Source organism: Piliocolobus tephrosceles, chromosome 2, assembly GCF_002776525.5.
Source record: "Piliocolobus tephrosceles isolate RC106 chromosome 2, ASM277652v3, whole genome shotgun sequence".
Taxonomy (NCBI): Eukaryota; Metazoa; Chordata; class Mammalia; order Primates; family Cercopithecidae; genus Piliocolobus; species Piliocolobus tephrosceles.
In genome coordinates this window covers 106241505-106264137 of record NC_045435.1, presented here as the reverse complement: position 1 = coordinate 106264137, position 22633 = coordinate 106241505, and the positions used below count along the sequence as shown (strand labels likewise).

Below are 22633 nucleotides of genomic sequence, written 5' to 3'. Positions count from 1 at the left end.
TAGATTAGCGCTGGAGCTATTTCGACGTAATAGCGACCCCAAGTACATTTGAAAAATCAAACTTCTCACATACATCACTTCCTGGAAGCCCTATTCAGCCTTTAGCCCAAGCAACGCTGAGCCCAATCCTTCAGCCTTCCGTAGTCTCGCTCGGTTTTGCGAGATCGAGGCTGAGCTCCGCCGCGCCGCCGTGGGGGCGGCCCCAGAACACTTCCGGGTGTAACTGGTTGTGCTCTCTGTGTACTTCCGGCGGCCTCTAGACGGTTTCTTCTGCTTCCCGTACCACCCGGCTCAAGTAGCGGACACTGAACTGGGGACCATCAGCCCATCAGCCTCCGGGCCCTGCAGTCTCTAGCCATGGACCGGGACCTTCTGCGGCAGTCGTTAAATTGCCATGGGTCTTCTTTGCTCTCTCTACTCCGGAGCGAACAGCAGGATAATCCACACTTCCGGAACCTCCTGGGGTCGGCCGCCGAGCCAACCCGGGGCCCGCCGCCCCAGCAACCGTTGCAGGGCAGGTAATGCGACGTTGGTGCCACTGCGTCATGGGAGAGGGGACGCAGCTCTGGAAGCCACTACTGCAGCCCCGAGTCTGCGTCTAGAGGAAGTGGAGCCGCGGCCGTGAGCACAGGAGGATCGCGGGCTGGTGCCTTGGGCTGAGTGGAGGGAGGGCGCGCCTGAGGTGTGCAGTGTGGTTTGCGGGCTGAACTTTTTCTATGGCGCTGCGTGCTAGAGGCGCAGATTCCTTAGCTAAAATCCCTTGAGCTTTCGTATCTGGGTTGGAGGCGTCATTTTTTAAGTTTCCCCGCTCTCCACCTCCAGGTTGGTTAATGAGGGAATGCCTAGTTAAAACTTTTTCTCTGAGGTTGTATGATCTGGAGCTTGGGATGGAGAGGAATGGCCGACGAAAGCCCTAAGCAGAAGGTTAAGAGTTTGTAAAAAGGCTTTGCAGATAAGCCAATTTTCATATTCTTTTTCTTTTTAAGAAAAGAGAAGAGAGTTGACAACATCGAGATACAGAAATTCATCTCCAAAAAAGCGGATCTGCTTTTTGCACTTTCCTGGAAATCAGATGCACCTGCAACTTCTGAAATTAATGAAGATAGTGAAGGTGAGTTTAGCCTTAAAACCTTTAAGATTGCCATTCGATTTAACAGTACTTCAGGTGAAACGGAACTCAAAACTATCGTTAGTGATTTTGTTAATTTTTTTTTTTTTTAGATCATTATGCAGTCATGCCACCTTTAGAGCAATTCATGGAGATACCTAGTATGGATCGAAGAGAGCTGTTTTTCCGAGATATTGAGCGTGGTGATATAGTGATTGGAAGAATTAGTTCTATTCGGGAATTCGGTTTTTTCATGGTGTTGATCTGTTTAGGAAGTGGTATCATGAGAGATATAGCCCACTTAGAAATCACAGTAAGTTATTTTTTGTTATTTGGATTGCTTCTGTTTTTGTTAATTCACCTCAATGCAAGAATTATATCTTTGCATGCAGTTGTGCTCAAGTATACCTGCCAAGATACTTTTGGAAATTAAATGTTAATTGGAGAAAAATCGTTAACAAAAATTAGTGAAAGTTACTTACCCAGTTTGTCCCTCCATTTCTAGTTTTGGGAATTTTTTTAAATTTAAACTCTGGTTGGCAGGCACAGTGTCCTTTTTTAAGTGCTCAAAGAGGTATCAGTGGACATGGTGAGGTTGATTGGTACTCAGACTTATTTCTTGTAGTTGAACATATGTATTCTTAATTGGTTAATATTTGGCATTGTATATTTGCATGTGGATAATTTAGAAATTTGTCATTTATATATTTACAATAATACTTTGCCCAAGATGGATAGTCCTGAATTTGAACTAATGTGTCATGATAAAAGATTGGGTATTTGCCATCTATCCAGGCGGATAAAAAGGAAGAAAAGCAGAAGGTATTACAGACTGGATAACAGACAAAAACTTTGGAGAATTCACATTTCATTTTCACTAGAATCCTTACACCTTTTAGACAAATTTTAGTTTGCTTTTGATGCATGTAGTATACTGTCATAAACCATCATATTTGGTTCCTAAACTAATGGAAAGTTTCATGAGATTTTAGTTTTTTAACTGAACCAGCAAACATATTTTACTGTGTTTGGACACGAAAATTACTTTTAACTAAATCCTTATTTAAATTTTTATGTTAGGTTGTTCAGCTACCAGCTGTTTCATACCAGATAGCGAAGATAAAAGAAGACACTGTTCTTACCAAAGCTTGAAATGTCTAGTGTTTTAAAATACTTCTCATTACAGGCTCTTTGTCCCTTAAGAGATGTGCCATCTCACAGTAACCATGGGGATCCTTTATCGTATTACCAAACTGGTGACATCATTCGAGGTGATTAGTTTCATCATACTAATAAAAAAGTAATGATTGTTGAATTTTTGTTTTTATTAATTTAAAAAAATACAGTCTAAGTGGGTAGTGTTTGGGAAAGTTTATATTTTTTATGTTAGTTTACATTTTCTTACTAATCAGCTTAGTTCTCTTTTTTTTTTTCTTAAGCTGGAATCAAGGATATTGACAGATACCATGAAAAGCTGGCAGTATCTCTGTATAGCTCTTCTCTTCCACCACACCTATCTGGTATTAAATTAGGTGTAATTAGCTCTGAAGAGCTTCCTTTATACTACAGGTAATTTATATTATTTCAACAACAGTTCATTACGAAAGTCTCTTGCATTGAGGAATACCAAATTTTGTCAAACTTTTGACAACAAAGGGGAATTTTAATTTCTCTTATTGCAAAATGTGTTCATGTTATTTTTATAACAGTTAAACTACTTCAGACTTGGGAAAAGGTAACCATATCGTAATATTGCCACACCATCTTATGCAAAAAATGGTATTAGTGTTGAAACCTCAAATGATACTATTTCTTTATTCTTTACTATTTGTCTGAAATGAAATGTCAGATTAGTCATTTTACAATTTTTGTGTTTGTATTTTCTTTTTTTAAGGAGAAGTGTTGAACTGAATAGCAATTCTTTGGAGTCCTATGAAAATATCATGCAGAGTTCCTTAGGATTTGTTAATCCAGGAGTAGTTGAATTCCTTCTAGAAAAACTAGGAATAGATGAATCTAATCCACCATCTTTAATGAGAGGCCTACAAAGGTATAGTAAATCAGTATTATTCTCTTAGGTGGTGAGGGGAGTGGTGGTAAGCTCAGAAGCTGCATAGCTGAAGGACATATTTGACTGTCCTAAGCCACCTAGTAGTAGGCATATGCCAAAGGTTGAATGAACCAGGTGATCCCATCTTCTGGACTGGACTGTCTTATCAGTGATTAAGATGTGTACCATGTAAACAAGTAGAGAAGGATGCAGAAACTTTTTATAAGAATTTTGTGTGTATGCTAAAGAAAAATACTGTTTTTTTCGTTTTGTGAGACACCCAAGCTGGAGTGCAGTGGCACAATCTTGGCTCACTTCAAGCTCTGCCTCCCAGGTTCACGCCATTCTCCTGCTTCAGCCTCCCGAGTAGCTGGGACTACAGGTGCCCGCCACCATGCCTGGCTAATTTTTTTTTTTAATTATTAGTAGAGACAGGGTTTCACCGTCTTAGCCAGGATGGTCTCAATCTCCTGGCCTCATGATCTGCCTGCCTCAGCCTCCCAAAGTGCTGGGATTACAGGCGTGAGCCACTGCACCCGGCCAAGAAAAATGCTATTTAACAATAATAATCATTTCGAAAGTTCAAAGATTTTGGTATGTAAATAGAATGCAAATTTCTTGCTTGGGATTCATACTTTTCAGTGTTGAGTGCCTGTCAAGCAGAATTAAGTATAGTTACTTAAAAAATATTTGTGGTTTAACTTTTTAATTTTTATTTTCTTTAATAGCAAAAATTTCTCTGAAGATGATTTTGCTTCTGCATTGAGAAAAAAACAATCTGCGTCTTGGGCTTTAAAATGGTATGAAGACTGTCTTTCAACAATTGCATTATATCTAGTCTAAAAGCTTAGGGCAAGGCAAGCATGCTTATGTCATCAATAAGACAAATTTGAGATGAATTAAAGTGATGCCTTTTTGACATGAGCGTTTCTTTTATAGATGTAAGTAGTCTTACATTTTACACTTAACAGGTTTTACACTTAACAGATAAGTTTTATTCAGCATTTCTGTTTTCTCAAAAGGAATTAGTATATTGATATCTGGGTTTCACCAATATTTGTTGTGAAAATGTCCAAAGGCAGAAGAATGCTCCTTAGGTATATTGTGAGTATTCTAAAAACTAAATATTTGCCAAGTTTGATGACATTTGCTTTTAAAACTTACTCACGCTAACATTTTATTTAGTGTTTGAAGTGTTTGTGATGCTTTACAAATGTCTGTCTTAGTGTGAAGATTGGAGTTGATTATTTTAAAGTTGGACGCCATGTGGATGCTATGAATGAATACAATAAAGCTTTGGAAATCGACAAACAAAACGTGGAAGCTTTGGTAGCTCGTGGAGCACTGTAAGTGAATCATACTTGGATTTTAAGGAATGTTTACCAGGTAAATGCAAACAAGATTTATGAAGAGCTTGTGAGATACAGCCTTCTAATTTTGTTTCATGTCTCTAGATATGCGACAAAAGGAAGTTTGAACAAAGCAATAGAAGATTTTGAGCTTGCATTAGAAAACTGTCCAACTCACAGAAATGCAAGAAAATACCTCTGCCAGACACTTGTAGAGAGAGGAGGACAGTAAGTATCAGATTTTGTTTAATAGTAGAGGTCTAATGTTCAACCAACTACTAAAAAATTTTGAACTTAACATAAGGAAATAGTTTCTTAAGCACTTAATTTATTTATTTTTTTTTCTTTTTTTTTTTTTCTTTTTGTGAGATGGAGTCTCGCTATGTTGCCCAGGCTGGAGTGCAGTGGCACGGTCTCGGCTCACTACAAGCTCTGCCTCCCGGGTTCACGCCATTCTCCTGCCTCAGCCTCCCGAGTAGCTGGGACTACAGGCGCCCGCCACCACACCCGGCTAATTTTTTGTATTTTTTTTTTTTCAATAGAGACGGGGTTTCACTGTGTTAGCCAGGATGGTCTCGATCTCCTGACCTCCTGATCCGCCCTCCTCGGCCTCCCAAAGTGCTGGGATTACAGGCATGAGCCACTGCGCCCGGCCTAAGCACTTAATTTAGAACACTCTTGGTTTCAATAAATAAATGGAAAAGTACAAGAGATTAGGCAAATACTCTTTCCCTGGATAATACACTCAGATTTTTTGGTTTAAGGGCTATACTATTTGTATAGTCATTCCTGTTTGTGATCACAAATTCCAAGTTAATTAAATTTCGCAATATTCATTTACAATTCATAGGAACTTCTATGTAATGATTGGAGCAACTTTTTACATTCTTCCTTGGTAGATAACTAGTACCTATTTGTATGTGGTTATCTTATAGCCTTGTATTGGTGTCTTTTAGCTGAGTGAATAGCAATACCTTGCAGTTACCTAAGCCAGAGATATTGCTCATCTTTGACTTGTCCTTTGTTTCCCATATCCAGTCTACTGACACAAAAGTGATCCCATTGTATTTGTTTTACAGTAATTACTTTTTCCTTCTAAGAACCAAAAACACTTTGCAACGTCCTTTGACTTCTCTGTGTCCAAACTTTCTCATTCTGGTGTTTCACAACCCACACTTATGAGCTTCATTTAATGATTATGCTATTTACAGGCTCGTTGTGATATATGTGTATGTTGGTATTTCCAAAGATTTCCAAAATTTTCTATAGATAATTTTTCATAAACTGCTAAGGAAAAAGAGCCTGCTGGTATAATTATGTGCTACAGTTCAAGATTATACTAAATTAGTGGACACCCATTTATTATGGGTTTTCATGTATTACTGCAAAATGTGCCAATATTGGACATTAGTTACTAGTAATGGATTTCTGTTTATGTGGTCTTTGAAATAAATTACAGTAAAAAGCATATTATTTTGGTATTTTATTTTGGAAAATAATTTACTAAATGTGGCTTTTCCCTAGTAAGCTCTCTCATATAAGCCTCTGACCTGTATGCATATTTGGATAGGTTTTTATAAAAAAACCTTTTTTGTTGTTTTTATAAAAAAGCTAAATCTTTCTTTTAAATTTAGGTTAGAAGAAGAAGAAAAGTTTTTAAATGCTGAAAGTTACTATAAAAAAGCTTTGACTTTGGATGAGACTTTTAAAGATGCAGAGGATGCTTTGCAGAAACTTCATAAATATATGCAGGTGATTCCTTATTTCCTCTTAGAAATTTAGTGATATTTGAAATAATGCCGAAACTTAATTTTCTTCTAAGGGAAACTTCTAGATTACTTAAGTAAGGCATTATGAAAAGTTTCTTTTTAGGTACAGTTCTGCCTAATTGGGTTTGACATTGCTTCGTAGTGCCCCTGTTTTTGTCCATAATTGAAAGTAAAAATAGCTATGAGAAAACTATTACCTAAATTTGGTATGTTGTTTTGAGAAATGTCTTTGTAGTGAGCTTACCTGGTGGTTTTTAAATTACCATTGTTGCTACTATAATTGAGTTAATTATAAAAACCTATATGAGACATATTTTAAATTGTCTTTTCCTGTAATACTGATGATGATGTTTTCTCATGCATTTTCTTCTGAATTGGACCATTGCTGCTGTGTCTGTGACATCTGGTGCTGCTCATCCCCATCCACAAACTGGAAAATGATTTCCTATGTAATCATGCATCCAACTGGGCTGTGCTATTTTTTTAAATGGTTTGTATTTGAACATGGTGATTCCTCCTTCAATTCACCTTAATGAAATGTCTTTATTTGAATTTTATTTGTAAAATGTGTCCTGTTTACATTTTTCAATTTTTAAAAATAATTTTTATGTACTTTTTTTTTTTTTAACCTTTCTTGCACTCTGGGTCATGGGTACCACTGCAATGGCTTCCCCTTTTTTTATGGGATACCAACTGCAATATGGTCCTCAATGCTGTCCTGGCCATTTCAATGACTAATGCCAAACATCTGTATGACTAATTTTTTTATGTTAAAAAAATACTGTTTAATGCTGGCTCTATGGTGATTTGGTTTTACTAAATTGGGTTTCTGACTGGGGATGGTCTTTTGAATACTGGGTTTTATATATGCTGCTATTTTTAACGTGTGGTTTTTTTCGATATCTGGGTTCTAAAAGAAATCTTTGGAATTAAGAGAAAAACAAGCTGAAAAGGAAGAAAAGCAGAAAACAAAGAAAATAGAAACAAGTGCAGAAAAGTTGCGTAAGCTCTTAAAAGAAGAGAAGAGGTAAACTATAATATTCAGTATTTTTAAACTTAAGGCAACTACTGAATTGAACCCAAAGTGCCATACTGGAGGTAAAGTAAATAAAAATATAGAAGTATTTCAAGTGATAATCAATGACTGTTAAGAATCTTTAGCAAATATGTGTTCCATGTATTTTCCTATTAAAGAGATGAAGTGGAATTTAAGGCTAGAATTCTACAAAAAAAATGTATCTTAGAATTAAAATATAGAATAAGTTACTTTAATTATATTTTAGGAAGAAATGTTTTAGAACTAGAGCAGTGGTTCTGAACTAGGGGATTTATTCCCCCGGGGACATTTGACAAGATCTGGAGACATTTTTGATTGCCATAACTGATAGGGTGCTACTGCATCTAGTGTATAATGGTCAGGGATGCTATTAAACTTTCCGTAATGCACAAGTTAGCTCCCACCCCCACCCCCAACAAAGAATTATTTGGCTGAAAATACCAGTAATCAGGTGAAGAAACCATGAACTAGAGGTAGCCAAATAAAAAACTTGAGTTCTCCTTTATGTGTTCAGTAGTCTTAAGTTTTTAAGGTAGTGTTGAAAAAAGTCTGTCTTTCAGAAATGATGGATTTGCTTACAATGATACCTGTCTGCAAGCATTTTTCCCCCAAAAGTGCTTAATAGTAAAATCAGATCTTGTAATAGCCAAAATTATTGTATAATTTATCTGAACCACAGCTTTTATAAAATCTTGAAAGGAAACAAATTGGGCCCACATCTTTATGAATAATTTAGAAACATTTTTGTACATATATGACAGGTTAACTGTTTTTTTTAGGCTAAAGAAGAAAAGAAGAAAATCAACTTCTTCCTCTTCAAGTGTTTCTTCTGCTGATGAATCAGTGTCTTCATCATCATCCTCTTCCTCTTCTGGTCACAAAAGGCATAAGAAACATAAGAGGAACCGTTCAGAGTCTTCTCGCAGTTCCAGAAGGCATTCATCTAGGGCATCCTCAAGTCAGATAGATCAGAATAGGAAAGATGAGTGCTACCCAGTTCCAGCTAATACTTCAGCATCTTTTCTTAACCATAAACAAGAAGTGGAGAAACTACTGGGGAAGCAGGATAGGTTACAGTATGAAAAGACACAGATAAAAGAGAAAGATAGATGCCCTCTCTCTTCATCTTCACTTGAAATACCGGATGATTTTGGAGGTAGGTCTGAAGATCCAAGAGATTTTTATAATAGCTATAGAACCCAAGCAGGTAGTAGCAAAACAGAAAAGCCATACAAATCAGAAAGACATTTTTCCAGTAGAAGAAATTCCTCAGAATCCTTCTGTAGGAATTCAGAGGACAAGATTTATGGTTATAGGAGATTTGAAAAGGATATAGAGGGAAGAAAAGAGCACTATAGAAGGTGTGAACCAGGTTCTGTGAGGCATTCTACCTCGCCAGCAAGCTCAGACTACTCGTGGAAGTCAGTTGAGAAATACAAAAAATATACTCACTCTGGACCACGTGATTTCAGTAGACATGAGCAAAGATACCGATTAAATACAAATCAAGGAGAATATGAAAGAGAGGACAATTATGGGGAGGATATCAAAACAGAGGTTCCAGAAGAAGATGCACTAAGTAGCAAAGAACACTCAGAAAGCAGTGTTAAAAAAAATTTACCTCAGAATTTACTGAATATATTTAATCAGATAGCTGAATTTGAAAAAGAAAAAGGAAATAAGTCAAAAAATTAATACACCAAGGATATCAGCACCATCACACAGAATGCCATTAAGTTTTTGGGTGTTTTAGTCATAACAGTTCAGTGCAGAAATCTCTGCTCCTAAAATTATTTGTAGAGATTACAGGAAACAAATGCTTTTAAGCTTTTCTCAAATTTTGTTTCAGTTGTAGGTCCCTTGTCACAGCTTGGTTTTTAAACTTTTTATGTATATGTTTATGTATAGTATATTACTCTGACAATTTGAATTTCTTCACTTAAAGATAATTCTCTGAAAGTACTGTTTCTTCATTCGATTACGGTATATGAGAATTCCTGGGTCCATCTTATCCTGCTGTTTGAGAGAAAAATTTGTGCATTGAACACTTGGATCATTTTTATAAAAATTGATTTTTCTGTTAAATTAAAAATCATCAGCTTTTGAAAGATTATATGTTCGAATGTTTCTTGAACACTTATATTTATCAGTTTAAATATTACATTTTTTGCTCAAATTTTTTTTTAATTTTTAAATGGTAGATTATATGTCTTAATTTTCCTCTAAAGCCTGATTTGATTAAAAGTGGTTTGTGAACAGTCATTGGCTTCCACCCAGCATAAGTGCCTTAAGAATAAGATCATAAAAGTTGAATAAGAGCCCATTTTGCTTATTTCTCCATTGTTATTTTTTACCTCATTGCTAGCATAGCCATAAAACGCTTTTTAACGTTAAATATTTGCAAGGCCCTTAAGGCCTGTATTCCACGCAAGGGTAAATCAGAAAAGAAAAAGAATCCTTTTAGCAAAAACATAACAGTAGCAGAGAAGCACAATGTAAATCTGGCTTTTTTCTAGGGAAAGAAAATTGGGAAACTGTCCTCGTATTGCAGATGTTCAGTCCAGAGGGCATTAGGCATGTTTTTAAATCTGACCTGCATTTCTCCTTACCGCCTCTTGTGCCTTGATGCTTCTCTGATGGCCCCTTTCTCAGAGTCTGAATAAATAAATAGATAAACTAGAGCCTGGTTTTACTCAGAATAAATTCCAGCAGCTACAGCTGACGAACAAAGAGACTTGGATTATAAAGATCCTCCCGAAATTGTGAAAATAGGGTAGTATATTCTTTGGGAGATAGAGATAGGACTCATAAGTACTGGGTTTATGATGTTATTGGAGTCTTTGCAGTTTAAGATTTTCAAAACTGTAAATTATAATGGGCATTAGATACTGTCACAGTGACACTAGATAAGTGGATGGGTAGCTGGGTATCTGCAGAGGTCTAAGTGAGGGAGAATAATAGAGGAAGAAGAGACTTATTCCTTGTTCTGTCTTGCAGTTCTTGCCAACAGTAAAATGTCTAGGCCTTAAGTACTGAGTGTGTATTATTTGTGTCTACCAAACTCCAGTGATGAGAGCCTAGTGAAAAATCTGAAATTTGTTTTGCAAATGGAAGAGTGAAAAGAAACCCTGCTCAAGAGCAATAGATAATCATGGTAGAAATCAGCTAGTCACTCAAAGCATTAGTCTTTGCACCAAGAAGAAGATTCTTTAAGAAATTCGTCTTAAATGAGTCCTTAATTCTATGTATTAATAGCTCCAGTATCATCTTTACATAGTGTCCTACATTGTGGTGTTTATAATGAGTGAAAACTACCTCTTGGCATAGCCTTTGACATTTTGGAATCCCTACTACAGCCTAAAATTTTAAACAACATTTAAAAATGTTTTTTTCCTCAATTCATATAAATTTAAGGGGTACAAGTACATTTTTGTTACGTGGATATATCGTATAGTGGTGAAGTCTGGGCTTCTAGTGTAACCATCACCCAAATGATGTACATTGTAAACCCATTTCATAATTTCTCATCCCTTACCCCCTGCCAACCTACCAACATTGGTGTAGGCACATTCATGATTCAGACCTCAAAAGTGCAAGCAAGAGGGGCTGAGTACAGTGACTCATGCCTGTAATCCCAGCACTTGAGGCTGAGGGAGGAGGATTGCTGGAGGCTAGAAGTTTGAGACTGGCCTGGGCAATGCAGCATGACTCCATCTCTACAAAAAATTTACAAATAAGTTGGGTGTGGTGGTGCATGCCTATAGTCCCAGCTATGCGGGAGGATCGCTTGAGCCCAGGAGTTCGAGGCTGCAGTGAGCTCTGATTGTGCCACTGCACTCCAGCTTGGGTGACAGCCAGACTGGTGTCTTAAACACAACAAAAACAAAATGGGACTTAAGTAACCTACGAAGTTCTTGCACAGCAAAAGAAATAACACAAGTGAACAGACAACCTGCAGAACGGGACAAAATATACAAACTATGCATCAGGCAGGGGACTCATCCAGAATTTACAAGGAATTCAACAGCCAAAAAAAACCCCATCCAAAAGTGAGCAGAAAACATGAATAGATATTTTTCAAAAGAAGACGTAAAAATGGCCAAGAAGCGTATAAAATAATGCTCAACATCACTACTTAGAGAACTGCAAGTTAAAACCAAATGAGATATCTCTCATCAGTCTGAATGGCTATTACACCCCATTCTGTGTAAGAGAATAGTACCTTATCCTGTACGCTGCCTGAATTTATTAGGTAGGTGCAAAAGTAATTGCAGTTTTTGCCATGTTAAGCAGAGTATACAAACCAATTTCTAAGCAAGCTCATCACAGCAAAAATTACTGGGGATTTACATTGTCAAGAATCCCCAGCGACATCGTCAGTAATTTTTCTCAAGATCATATCTTGCCATATCTTGGTCTCCATAAGCAGATGAAGCATGACTTTTGGATATGAGGATAAGTGTCCAGATTTGGAGATAGGTTGATCCCCTGTCTTACCATTTATCATTAGTACACTGAAGTTAGAACTGTTATTTAAGGATTAAATGTAGATTTGTATGCTGGCCTAAGAACCAAACGATTCCACAAATACTTTGCTAAGCTCCAGGTGGCAACTCGGTAAGTAGAGATTGTTAGATAGTGCAATTTCTGTTTGTCAAGCCCTGTGCATTTTTTTTTATATTATCCAATTCAATAAACTTGTAGGTAACTTTCTGTGTTTATAGTATAAATGAGGAAAAGAGGGAAGTAACTATCCAAGGTTACAGAGGCAGTAAGATACAACCTCTGCCTTCATAGAACAGTGTTTAATATTATTTCAAGTTTTAAGTAATTCCCAAACTAGCATAGGGCTGGAGAATAAGAACTTTGATGAGCAAAGTGACTTTAATCAGTTTTTAGGTCTTATAAATCTCATGCATTAGAGCAGTAGTTTAGCCAGAAATTTTATTACCTAGCGTTTTTTTCTGCCCACCTTATTCTTTGGACTTTGCTATGCCTTTTCCTGTATCTAAAACAAAACAACAAATAATCAGGAGAACTATTCACTACCACTACTGCTTTTCAGAAAGAAATACAAACAACAGTTCTAAAATAATGACAGTTGTAATGAGTATTTTTTCCCAAGGTTTGAAGGAGACAACATTTACATTCATGAATTCTAATACATTTATTTAAAATCCAGTTTTCTAATATTCCACACCATTCCAAGAGTACAAAGTGTTGGGCACATGTTATAATAAAGTATTAACTGGAAAAACTACTGTATTTGGCAGTCTACCTCAAACTAAATGAAATTTCTATTGCAAATCATGTCCTATCTAGTTTTCATTAAATTGTTTATTAAATCAAGAAAATTTCAAAATTATATTCTTTATACTTGGTTGGCAAATCTTTAATACGTTTGATTTCTTTCAAGGTCAGAAGTGATTTTTATAAATTTAAGCTGCATATTAAAATTGATATACAGTGTTTCTCTTATCAGTTGGTTTTTTTTGGGGGGGTGTGTGGGGGGTTGATGCTATTTTTTGGTTAAAAATTACAGCAAAAGAAGAAACTGCCTTTAACAATTTTCCTCCCCAAAAGTCTGAGAAATAGTTACTTTGAATAAAGAAAACCTAATTTTGGTGTCTTGTAGGGTAAATGAGATTTTCACATTGTAATAAGCTCATAATAGTACAGTAAATTTTTAGACATTTCTTCTTGAAAGATTGTTACATTAGAAATGAGTGTAGTTTCGTGAAATAATGAAGCAAACTATTTTCTAACACTATGAACATCAAAATTACAGTGAAATACAGCATTTTTTTCTATGCTTATATAATATGTAGCCTTATCAAGAATCTGCTATTAATGTTTTTCTTCAGTATGGAGAAAATGAGAATGTTCCTTTTTAAAAAAAAAATAGGTTTTACATTTACCACTAAGTTTTTACACTTTCCACTAGATAAAATGTGTTGGGTCGTTTTGTATTTTAAAGTATACTTTTGTTTTTGTGTTTAAAACTTTTTCAGAAGAGATTAAAATGTTTATTTGCTGCTCTTTTTGCTCTTACCATTACTAGAGCTACTTCTAGCACTAGTTGGCCTAGAAGGGCTGCCTATTAGTGAAGAGGAGGCCGGGAAGTTAAGCTCCAGTACTTTAATTGAAGACTGAGAAGTAGATGTACTTGTACTCCTAGATGACCTAGAAGAAAAACCAGAATTATAAATGTAATGCAAGGTTTGTATTTCAGTATAGGCCCTCTCATTATTGGCAAAATAATGATTCCATAAGTAAAGAGATCAAAAAAGTGCATTATTAGTAGTGTTAATAAGTTTTTAAATGACCATCAATAAATAACAAAAAGTTTAAAGAGGAAAAGAAAGATGAACATAGATGAGTTCCAAACCAGTAGAAAAGTAGTTCAGTAAGTATGTTCCTACGTGGTAAAAATGCTTTGAACTATAATCAGTTTTTTAGAGTTGGAATCATTAAGCATTGAAAGTTTCCAAGACAGGAAAGAGGGCCAAGAGGATTTGGTGCTGGCAAAAATTATAAAATGATACCTTTTGTAATTTAAGCTGAAGAGAAGAGTGAGAGGCATATTGATGAATAAAGTGGTGGGGTCATTTGAAAAACAACTAGCTATATAATTGTGAAATAAGTTTTAAATATGTATTTTATGAAAGTACAGGGATGTTCAATTATATAGAAACAGTTTTTTTTTACTTAAATGAAACACTGTTTTTTAGGGGCCTCTTCATGAAATTTTTACCTGGACTAAGGAATAGTAATTTAATAAGTAGCTGCTGAATGCAGGAGATTGTGAATTCTAAAATCAGGATCATTATTAATAAATTTTTGTCAGCAAAGCACAAGAATGTTGCTTTAAGCATCTGGTGATAGAACTGTGGATAACAACTGCAGAAGAAAAAAAAAGTTTCCTTTTTAGCAAAATAAAGCTTCATAAAGTCAAATCCTGATTATGTAAAATACCACAATGTGGTTTTAATCATAAAAATCATGTTTTATATGTCTTTACATCTAAGCTGCCCTTATATGTTTTTTAAAAATTTCCCCCAACTTGGGGTTCACCCCCAAATGCTAGATGTAACCCCCAAATTTATTTCTGTTTTATCCTACTGAAATAACTGATAGTCACAGAGCACTTGAGCTATACCGGAAATAGTGACACCAGCAGAAGTCAGAAGAAAATTCTTGTTCTGTTGGCTGTTTCTGCATCTAATCTATCTGATGCTGACTAGTGAGATGTCTGAGGGTGAAAAGAGCACTGGCCTTGAGTCCGTGGGCCTGTCCAACAGCTGCGGTAATGTAGAAGTGGCTGGGATCACTTAGTGTACAGCTGTGAGGGTTAAGCAGATTTTTTTAACCTTCCACTTACCTTGCTGATAGTAGTGAAGTATGTGAAGGAGATCTAGAACTCTGACGACTGCCTTTAATACTAGCCGTAGGTAGTTCTAACCCACTCTGGAAGAATATTCAATAGCAATCATTAGTACTACTTACCGGTTTTTAGAAGAGAAATGCTTTTAATTAGCTTTCACTTCATGATGAATGTCATAAAAGTTTTTATTTTCATGAAGTGTTTAAGAATATATTCAATAGAAGGTGCTGTATTACCTGTTGAAAGTATGTTTGAAGGATAATACGGATCTCAGCATTTTCTTCTATGATATCAACTAACATTTCATCAATAACCTTGTGAAACTGTTTCACCTCACGAAGTTTGATGTCTTGTTCTTCCAGTGTTTCATCTTTTGTGTCTTTCAAAAGACGGATTTCCTTTGTGAGTTTTGCACACTGTTAGTAAATAATAGTCAATTATTCTATAAACCTGTTTTCCAGAATTTAATATTTTTAATAGATGAAGGAGGATTTGGGACTTCAAAAATGTAAATATGAAAGGTCAGTTTCTAAAAGATGTCAATACCTGCTTGGTCACTCTTTCTAATTTTGGCTTCTGCTCCTCCGTTTCTTTACTTAGTTGAAATGAATAAGCCTGCTTCTCTGATAACTTTTCTTTGACATTATTTGCTAAATGTTCTATAACATTTAATGTATTTTCCATGCTCTGTAGAAAAAGTATTAACATATGTATTTTTTAGAATCAGAAATTGACTTTTATATAACTTGTCATTTATCAAGTATTCGTTTAATTTTAATTCATTTATTTTTGTACATAATATACATTATTTCTGTTGGTGAGTAATAAGTACAGTGATGTATCTCTTAATGATGTCTTGGTCAATGATGGACTGCATATATGATGGTGGTCCCATAAGATTATAATGGAGCTGAAAAATTCCTGTTACCTAGCGACATTGTAATGTTGTGGCACAATACATTACTCATGAGTTTGTGGTGATGCCTGGTGTAAACAAACCTGCATTGCCAGTCATATAAAAGTCTAGCACATACAATTATGTTCAGTGCATAATACTTGATAGTGATAATAAAACATATTACTGATTTATGTATTTACTATACAATATACTTTTATTATTTTACAGTGTACTCCTATTTATTTAAAAAATTAACTATAAAACAGCCTCAGGCAGGTCCTTCAGGAGGTATTCCAGAAGAGGGCATTGTTATCATAGATGACAGCTCCATTCATGTTACTGACCCTGAAGACCTTCAAGTGGGACAAGATATGGAGGTGGAAGACAGTGGTATTGATGATCCTGACCACGGGTAGGCTTAGGTTTATGTGTGTGTATGTGTCTTAGTTTTTAACAAAACAAGTTAAAAAGTAAAAAAAAATTAATAGAAACATGCTTAGAGAATAAGGATATAAAGAAAATTTTTGTGCAGTTGAACAATGTGTGCTTAAGCTAAGTGTTATCACAAAAGAGTCAAAAAATTTTACAAAATTAAAAATGTTTAAAGTTAAAAAGCTCTAGTAAGCTAAGGTCAGTTTATTATTGGAGAACTAAAATTATTTTATGAATTTACTGTAGCCTAAGCGTACATGGTTTATCATGTCTGCAGTAGTGTACAGCAATTAAGTCTTCACATTCTCTCACCACTCACTCACTGACTCACCCAGAGCAGCTTCCAGTCCTGCAAGCTCCATTTATGGTAAGTGCCCTGTACAGGTGTACTGTTTTTTTAATCCATTATACCATATTTTTATTGTACCTTTTCTCTATTTAGATTGGTTTAGATACGCAAGTACCATTGTGTTACAGTTGCTTATAGTACTCAGTACAGTAACACACTTTACAAGCTTACAGCCTAGCAACAATAGGCTATACCATCTATGTTTGTGTAAGTACACTCTTAACGAAGTTCACACAGTGACAAAATCACCCAAGGATGCATTCATCAGAACGCATTCCCATTGCAGTGCATGACTGTATAATGATTTTATGGATTAAATTTTGTATGTAATTCAACCAGAAAGTATTTTTATGGTATTTTGGAGAAAATAAAACAACAATGACAATTGAAATCATGGAATTTGCAAAGATTCACAGTATCTCTTCTTCAGCTTTAATAGTAAAGTCAATGTTTAGCGCCTGCTTACAAGGCACATTCTTTTATCTTTCAGTGATTTGCTTTAGTAACTACTTTCTACTATATTATTATTTTTTCTTTCAAACTTTTTTGTTTTAAGGAGCAATCTTAATGTGATCTTTAAGAAATTAAAGTTCATTAAAGGGTTAATGGGTAGATCATAATAACCATGATCTACCAACTAATAACAAGTAATTGTCAGGGCTTAGCACTGGAATTTTCACTAACTTACCTAAGACTTTGAGCACTTGTTTTTGTCTCCTTTACATAGAGACTGTTATCTCTTACTATCTGCTTCCCTAAAAGAGATTCTAAATAACTGTCTTCTTGGTGGAAGAGCAAGAGAATAGAAGTAGCAGTAATGATAGTTGACTTTTATTGAAGGCATATTACTAAAACGTCTGTAGAATTTACCTGGATGTCTTCTTGAAGTTCCCTGATTTGTCTTTGTTTGTATCTGTATTTTTCATCAACAGCTCTTTTTTGTTCTTCTAGTTGAATTTTTAGCTCATACTCATCACCTGAAATGTAGAACATTTTTAGTTTAAAATTTCAATATGCTATGTAGAAATCAATTTTAAAGTGTTATGTAAATTGCACCAATATTTTTGTTAAGAAAGGTTAAATCTTTTATATCCACTTGTAGAAAAACACTATGGGCATGTAGTAGCCATTTCCTGTTTTGTCAACATAGAGGAGCAATATGCTGCCATTTTTTTCAGTTTTTGAATTAATTACCCTAGAGAGGTGATATGCCATACAGAACCTGAACTAATAATGGAAGTAACACCCTAGAAAACCACATAGCAAAAAAACGGCATGGGGGGAAGAAAGAAAAGGGATTAGTTTTTCTGACCCAATCAAACATAGTATACTTTTGTTCTTCATGTCTCACAGTGTTCCTTTTAACTATGCACTTGTCACTTGTATATATGTATAAAAAATTTTAACTCCTACATACTAGATGGAGTAACTTTTTTAAAAGATTGCTTGTAATTGTTGTTACAACTGTTCAGCACTTGCAGGGTATTTTCTAGAGCGTAGATTTCTTTTTCAGCTTTGTTGATCTTAGCATCCAAATAGTCACCTTCCCTTTGAAGTTCTTCTTTTTCTTGAGCAGCCTATGAAGTACAGAATAGAACTGGTTGAATAAAGCATTTACTAGGGGAATAAATGCCTAATGGCTGTCTTTGGGGCAGAAAATAGTTAACTTGTGACAATAACATTTTATCTTGTGGCCTACATACAGCACCAAGCATTTATTTCTTGCACTTGATTTACAGTGGAAGCCCAAATTATCAGGCCTTCAAAATATGGCACATAGGATACAGAACTCAAAACCATCGTGGAAATGTAGTAACTAACCAAAGCTTACATAAAATTTTCCAGCAAAAATTGCCAAAGAGTTAATCAAATGTAAATATTACTGGGAAGAGAGGGAGGGAGGTGTGATACTAGATATTCAACCAGAAGAATGTTTCTGGCCTGAAGGAGGTTCAGGAACACTTTATTTCAAAATTTAGGAGTAAAAGATATTTTGCCACAATTTTAAAAATAATTTTTTAAAAAAAGATCATTGTAATAAATGTGGCTGAAAAAGATGAAGTCTATGAATTGCTAAAGACCAAAATTATTTCCTCTAAGAGTGGACATACTCGGTGACTTTCTACCAGGGTAGGGCAATGCTATCACTGGGCTAGGTTCTGTAGAGCTGTACCTAAACAGTTCCAAAGAACGTCCTAAAGGCTGACATAGATAGTATGCATATATATACATATATGTGTGTATATATATGCCAGAAAATTTTTAGTCAGAATCACTAATAATTTCATTTTAATTTATTCAGTTCTGAGATGTATTTAAACTTGAATGTAGTCAATTAAAAATATAAAGTTTTCTCCGATTATTTTTATTTGTAAAAAATTATGGAGTACAAGTATATTTTGTTACATGGATATATTGTGTAGTGGTGACTAGTGTACTACCCATCATTGGAATACTGTACATCATACACATTAAGTAATTTCTCATTATCCATGTCCCTCTGATACCCCCACCATGCTTCTGAGTCTTCCATGTCTATCACTCCACACACTACCTCCATGTGTGCGCATTATTTAGCTCCCACATATAAGTGAGAACATATGGTATTTGTTTTTCTGTGTCTGAGTTGTTTCTCTTAAGATAATGGCCTCTAGTTACATCGTGTTGCTGCAAAAGATGGATTTCATTCGTTTTTCTGTTTGGATAGTATTTTGTGCATATATACCACATTTTCTTGATCCAATCATCATCAATGGACACTTCCATTGAATCCACATCTTTGCTATTGTAAACAGTGCTGCAGTAAACATAGAGCGGAGGTATCTTTTTGATTTAATGATTTCTGTTCTTTTGTGTAGATACCAGCTAGTGAGACTGCTGGATCAAAGGGTAGTTCTATTTTTAGTTACCTGAGAAATCCTCATTCTGTTTTCCATAGAGGTTGTGTTAATTTACATTCCCACCAACAGTGTATAACCATTTCTTTTTCTCCATATCCACACCAACATCTGTTATTTTCTGTCTTTTTAATGGCCATTCTGATTGTTGGCTTTCATTTACATTTCTCTAATGATTAGTGATGATGAGCATTTTTTCATATGCTTGTTGGCCATTTGTTTGTCTTTTGAAAAATGTCTATTCATGTCCTTAGCCCACTTTTTTTTCTTCCAACTTTTAGGTTCAAGGGCTGCCTGTGCAGGATTGTTACATGGGTAAATTGTGTGTCTTGGAGGTTTGGTGTACAGATGTTTTTGTCACACAGGTAATAAGCATACTTTCCCCAGTGTATGTTCTTGTCAGTTTTGTCCAAGATCAGTTAGCTGTATGGGTCTATTTCTGGGTTCTCTATTCTGTTCCATTGATCATTGTGTCTCATTTTATACCAGTAGTACCACTGATGTTTTGGTTACTATTGCCTTATGGTATAATTTGAAGTCAGATGATGTAATCCCTCCAGCTTTGTTCTTTTTGCTTAGGATTGCTTTGGTTATTTGGGGTTTTGTGTTGCATGTGAATTTTAAGATTGTTCTAATTCTGTGAAAAATGAAATTGGTATTTTGACGCGGGTTGCATTTAATCTGTAGATTCCTTTGGGCACCATGGTCATTTTTCCAATATTAATTCTTCCAATCCATGAGCATGTAATGTTTTTACCTTTGTTTGTGTCATCTGTAATTTCTTTCATCACTGTTTTGCAGTTTTCCTTGTAGAGATCTTTTACCTCCTTGGTTAAATACATTTCTAGGTACTGTTTTTGTATTTATTATAAATGGAATTGCCTTCTTCATTTGGTTCTCAGTTATATCATTATTAGTGTATAGAAATGCTACTGATTTTTATACCTTGATTGTGTATTCTGAAACTCGGCTGAATTCATTTATCCAATCTAAGATTTTTTTTGGTGGAGTTCTTAGGGCTTTCTAGATGTAAGATCATATTGTGTGAACATAGATAATTTAACTTCCTCTTTTCCTATTTGAAAGACTTTTATTTATTTCTCTTGCCTGATTGCTGTGGTTAGGACTTCCAGTGCTATGTTGAATAGGAGTGGTGAAAGTGGGCATTCTTGTCTTGTTCTAATTCTTAGGGGTAATGCCTTCAGCAATTCCCCCATTCGGTATGATGTTGCCTCGGGATTGTCATAGATGGCTTTTATTATTTTGAGGTATGTTCCTTCTATACCTGCTTTATGGAGGGTTTTGTCATGAAGGAATGCTGAATTTTATCACATTGCTTTTTCTGCATCTATTGAGATGATTATATGATTTTTGTCTTTAATTCTGTTCGTGTGATGTATCATATTTATTGAGTTGCATATACTGAACCATTCTTTCATCCCTGGTATAAAACCCTCTTCATCATGGTGTATTCTCTTTCTGATGTGCTGTTGGACTCAATTTGCTAGTATTTTGCTGAAGATTTTTGTGTCTGTGGTCTATGATCATCAGGAATATTGATCTATCATTTTCTTTTTTGTGTTGTGTCCTTGTCTGGTTTTGATATCAGTGTGATACTGGCCTTATAGAATGAGTTAAGGAGAATTCCCTCCTCAATATTTTGGAACAGTTTCAGGAGGATTTGTATTAGTTCTTCTTTGTATGCTTGGTAGAATTTGGCTGTTACTATATTTTATCCTGGGCTTTTTTGTTGTTGTTTGGAGATTTTTATGATTATTATGGATTAATTCTTGCTATTTATATTATTGGTTTATTCAGGATTTTTGTTTCTTCCTGGTTCAACCTTGCAAAGTTGTGTTATATGTTTCCAGAAATTAATCTGTTTCCAGGAATCCATTTCCTCTAGGTTTTCTAATTTATAAGTTAGTATAGTCCCTGCTGATCTTTCATATTTCTGTAGTTCAGTTGTAATGTCTCCTTTTTGATTTCTTATTTTGTTTGTTTGGATCTCTGTTCTTGATTAGCTAGCAGTTTATCAATTTAGTTTGTCATTTGAGGAATAAACTTTTAATTTCCTTGATCATTTGTAAATTTTTTTGTCTCTATTTCATTTAGTTTTGCTCTGATCTGTTATTGCTTTTGTTCTTTTTTTTTTTTTTTTTTTTTTTCGTGTTTTGCTAATTCCTTGAGGTGCAGTGTTAGGTTGTTAATTGATCTTTCTACATTTTTGATACAGGCATTCCTTTTGCTGTATCCCACAGGTTTTGGTATGTTGTGTATCCATTTTCATTCATTTCAAAAAATTTTTAAATTTCCATCCTGATTTGTTAACCCAGTGATCATTTAGGAGCATATTGTTTAATTTCCATATATCTGTAAAGTGCCCAAAGTTTTGCTGAGCATTAATTCCCAGTTTTTTGCTCCACTGTGGTCTGAGAAGATTTTTTTTTTTTTTTTTTTTTGAGACTTGTTTTCTGGCCTAATATATGGTTTGTCTTGGAGATGTTCCATGTGCTTATGAAAAGAAGGTACATTATGCAATCGTTGGGTAGAATGTTCTGTAGATGTCTGTTAACGTCCATTTGGTCTAAAGTCCGATTTAAGTCCAGTGTTTCTTTGTTGATTTTCTTCTTGATAATCTGCCTAGTGCTGTCAGTGGGGTGTTGACCCACCATTATTGTCTTGCTGTCTGTTTCTTTATTTCAGTCTGGTAATACTTGTTTTATGAATCTAGGTGCTGCAGTGTTGTGTGCATATATATTTAGAATTGTTATATCATCTTGCAGAAGTAATCCATTTATCATTATATAATACCTTCTTTGTCTTCTTTTACTGTTTTGATTTACTGTCTTATCTGATATATGTAAAGCTACTCCTACTTGCTTTGGTTTCCATGGAATGTCTTTTTCCACCCCTTTACTTTCAGTATATATGTCTTTACAGATAAGGTGAGTTTCATATAAGCAGCATATTGTTGGATCACATTTTTTTATACATTCCACCATGTATATGTTTTAATTGGGTCATTTGATCCATTTACATTCAAACTTATATTGATATGTTTGTTTTTTCCTGTCATATTTTTATCTAGTTGGTTTATAAATTATTTCTTTCTTTTTTTTCTGTGTGTGGTTGTCTGTGTTTTGGTAGAATTCTGTTATGTTGCCAGTGATTCCTTTCTCTCCCTCTTTTGTGTGTTTGCTTTATAAGACCTTTGAGTCCTATACTTTTGTGTGTTTTCATGATGGTGAATACTGACATTTTGTTTCCATTTTAAAACTCCTTTGAGCATTTCTTAGAGGACTGGTCTAGTGGTGAAGAATTCCCTTAGTGTTTGCTT

At 35.0% G+C, this 22633-nt stretch overlaps 2 protein-coding genes across 4 annotated transcripts in view; one reads left to right on the top strand and one right to left on the bottom strand.

The window, feature by feature from the left end:
* Positions 1-227: 227 nt before the first annotated feature.
* Positions 228-16790, top strand: TTC14 (tetratricopeptide repeat domain 14). 3 transcript variants are annotated; one of them, XM_023184809.2, is made up of 13 exons: positions 228-518; positions 987-1111; positions 1222-1421; positions 2295-2379; positions 2548-2677; positions 3003-3158; positions 3887-3958; positions 4385-4504; positions 4613-4735; positions 6142-6259; positions 7194-7303; positions 8113-8489; positions 15844-16790. In XM_023184809.2, exons 1-13 carry the CDS (start codon positions 358-360, stop codon positions 16029-16031), a joined length of 1965 nt encoding a protein of 654 aa, XP_023040577.1. In that variant the 5' UTR covers positions 228-357; the 3' UTR covers positions 16032-16790. The 3 variants fall into 3 exon arrangements, 2 of the variants coding, with proteins under 2 accessions (XP_023040577.1, XP_023040576.1); XM_023184808.3 differs by lacking the exon at positions 15844-16790 and having other exon boundaries at positions 230-518; positions 8113-9448; XR_004228856.1 differs by lacking the exons at positions 8113-8489; positions 15844-16790 and having other exon boundaries at positions 6142-6766; positions 7194-7232.
* The window catches only part of CCDC39 (coiled-coil domain containing 39), a 57052-nt gene continuing 46725 nt past the window's right edge, over positions 12307-22633 (bottom strand). The window contains exons 15-20 of the mRNA XM_023184807.3: positions 17814-17973; positions 17267-17373; positions 15264-15404; positions 14954-15133; positions 14715-14800; positions 12307-13516 (exon numbers count right to left, since the gene is read on the bottom strand). Of these exons, the coding sequence (XP_023040575.1) occupies positions 13360-13516; positions 14715-14800; positions 14954-15133; positions 15264-15404; positions 17267-17373; positions 17814-17973 (831 nt within the window). The 3' untranslated portion in view covers positions 12307-13359. The remainder of the gene's footprint in view (positions 13517-14714; positions 14801-14953; positions 15134-15263; positions 15405-17266; positions 17374-17813; positions 17974-22633) is intronic.

Excerpts from the sequence above, each read along its gene's own strand:
- TTC14 (XM_023184808.3), top strand. The coding sequence starts at position 358 with ATGGACCGGGACCTTCTGCGGCAGTCGTTAAATTGCCATGGGTCTTCT. Across the intron at positions 3,959-4,384 it reads GCGTCTTGGGCTTTAAAATG|TGTGAAGATTGGAGTTGATT; the intron begins GTATGAAGACTG and ends TGTCTGTCTTAG. Across the intron at positions 6,260-7,193 it reads AACTTCATAAATATATGCAG|AAATCTTTGGAATTAAGAGA; the intron begins GTGATTCCTTAT and ends GGGTTCTAAAAG.